Consider the following 2241-nt stretch of genomic DNA (forward strand, 5'->3'; position numbering starts at 1 on the left):
AAAAAAAAAAAAAAAAAAAAAAAAAATGCATGTGGTGGTTACTGTTGAAAAGGTACATTACTCTTCAATGAAGAAAGAGTCAAATTTATTTCGTGTGGTCCTTTTTCCTTTTATCTATTTGTCGACCACATAAGTTATCAAACATTAGATAACGATGGAATGATTGAAAATAAAATTAAGTTGCAGAATGAAAAATAAAAAATGAAAAATTGAAAATTTTGTGATTGAATAAGTGTTGCAGAATGACATATATAAATTATAAAATATTTAATATAACTATTTTATATTATTATATAGCAATGATTATTAAAAATAACATAATAAAAAATATTAGAAAACATGTTTTATTATAATTGTTATTGATTTATTTTCATATATCTATACTAAAAAAATCTAGTGATATTGATAAACACCATAAATAAAATTTTATTCACTATATACATTTTTTTCATAAAAATCAAATATTTTTAGTTATAAGAATTCAAATATAGTATTAATTATAGAGATAAATAAGGTAATGGTTTATTCAATTAAATCACTACACAATAAATCTACTCAACATTCATTTAACTGTTTGGTGAAATTTTATTTATTTTATTTTAAATAAAATTTACCTAAAATTTATTTATCATTCTATAATATTTTGTTGATTAGTAAAATATTTCGAGGAACAAATAAAAACTAAAGTTAAAAAAGTCAAAACAGTAAAACTTGTAAATGGGCTGGCCCATGGGCTTTTAAGGACAGCAACTGTGCTAATCCCCAACAATACAGAGCTTTTACTAGATTCTAGAGGGCAGCTGCTTGACCTTCTCTTCTGAACGATCCCGCCAAAGACACTCGAGAGAGAGAGAGAGAGAGACTGTGTGTGAAAATCAGTGAGCTGAAGAGATCCAGCGAAGATGAGTACAATGAAGTTTTGTCGCGAATGGTAAAACCGAACCTCTTCTTTGCTCTTTTTTTGTTTTTCTTTTTAGTTTTGTGGTTCTCATCTCATAGTTTTGTCTGAATCTGTTTCTGTACTTGCACTTAAGTTCCGTCTGAAGTTTAGCATTGATGGGTTTTCGTATGTGTTTGTCAATTCGAGTAAAGCTCCAATCTTTTCCCCCATCGTTCGCCCTTTTTTTTTTTTCATTTTGTGTGTTTGTTCTTGTTGGAAATTGGCAGTAATAACATCTTATACCCAAAGGAAGACAAGGAGCAATCGATACTCCTCTACGCTTGTCGTAACTGTGATCACCAGGTACATACATTGCTTTCTTTGATCAAATTAGGGTTCCATGTGCTTTGTAAACGAAGCTGTGTGTTTTATGTGCTATGAAACAAAACTAGGGTTTCGTGTTTCTAATGTGCTTTTGAGACAGAGCTATGGCTTACACGGTTAAGAATCGAAGCTTAGAACTTGAAATTAAACCGAGAAAAGGAGAAAATTAACGAGTTTTAGATCCACAATCCAGCTCTCGTTGTCCTTGTTTTTAGATCAATGCTTATATCAGTTAAGAGTTGCTGTTAAGTGTCAAACGCTTGGAACTATATGACGTGATTGATTTTCTATGTTAACGTGATCCATCCATCCAGCAGCCTTGAACCTTTCGTGTTACACGTTAGATGAGTCCAATGGCCATTCGAATTATAACTCTTCTTGGTTTGAGTTTTGAATTGATTTCACTCATTATAGCATCCTCTTTGTGCATCTCTAGTTGTTCATTCGTTGGTTATTGTTATTGTTGGCAGGAAGCGGCGGATAACAACTGTGTGTACAGAAACGAGGTTCATCATTCAGTAAGCGAACAAACGCAGATCCTATCCGACGTCGCTTCTGACCCCACTCTTCCCCGCACCAAGGCTGTCCGCTGCGCCAAGTGTCAACACGGCGAAGCTGTCTTCTTCCAGGTTTATTTATCCTCCAAAAAAGCTTTCATCCTGTTTTTTTTTATTATTTCTTAAGCTCTTTCTCATTTGCTTATGCTACTTGTAGACCACCGTATCTACCTGTTCTGTTTTTAACTTTTTATATAGCTCATGTGTGTGATTCAATACGCAGGCTACTGCTAGAGGCGAAGAAGGAATGACTCTGTTCTTCGTTTGCTGCAACCCCAATTGTGGCCATCGTTGGAGAGAATAGGAAACTTTGTAGTAGGTTACATTGTCCCTGTGTAATGTGTTATTGACTTCCCCTTTAAGTCTTTCATACGTTCAATTTGGAGTTTTCTGTGTGCTAATATGAAAACTGTGGGGGGG

General features: G+C 33.7%; 1 protein-coding gene across 1 annotated transcript in view; it reads left to right on the forward strand.

Moving 5' to 3' along the window:
- The first annotated feature begins 791 nt into the window (after positions 1 to 791).
- Positions 792 to 2241, forward strand: part of LOC106296215 (DNA-directed RNA polymerases II, IV and V subunit 9B) — a 1859-nt gene continuing 409 nt past the window's right edge. Inside the window, exons 1-4 of the mRNA XM_013732301.1 lie at positions 792 to 931; positions 1168 to 1243; positions 1735 to 1893; positions 2045 to 2241. Coding sequence (XP_013587755.1) covers positions 903 to 931; positions 1168 to 1243; positions 1735 to 1893; positions 2045 to 2125 — 345 coding nt within the window. The 5' untranslated portion in view covers positions 792 to 902 and the 3' untranslated portion in view covers positions 2126 to 2241. The remainder of the gene's footprint in view (positions 932 to 1167; positions 1244 to 1734; positions 1894 to 2044) is intronic.

Source organism: Brassica oleracea, chromosome C1 (genome assembly GCF_000695525.1).
Source record: "Brassica oleracea var. oleracea cultivar TO1000 chromosome C1, BOL, whole genome shotgun sequence".
Classification (NCBI taxonomy): Eukaryota; Viridiplantae; Streptophyta; class Magnoliopsida; order Brassicales; family Brassicaceae; genus Brassica; species Brassica oleracea.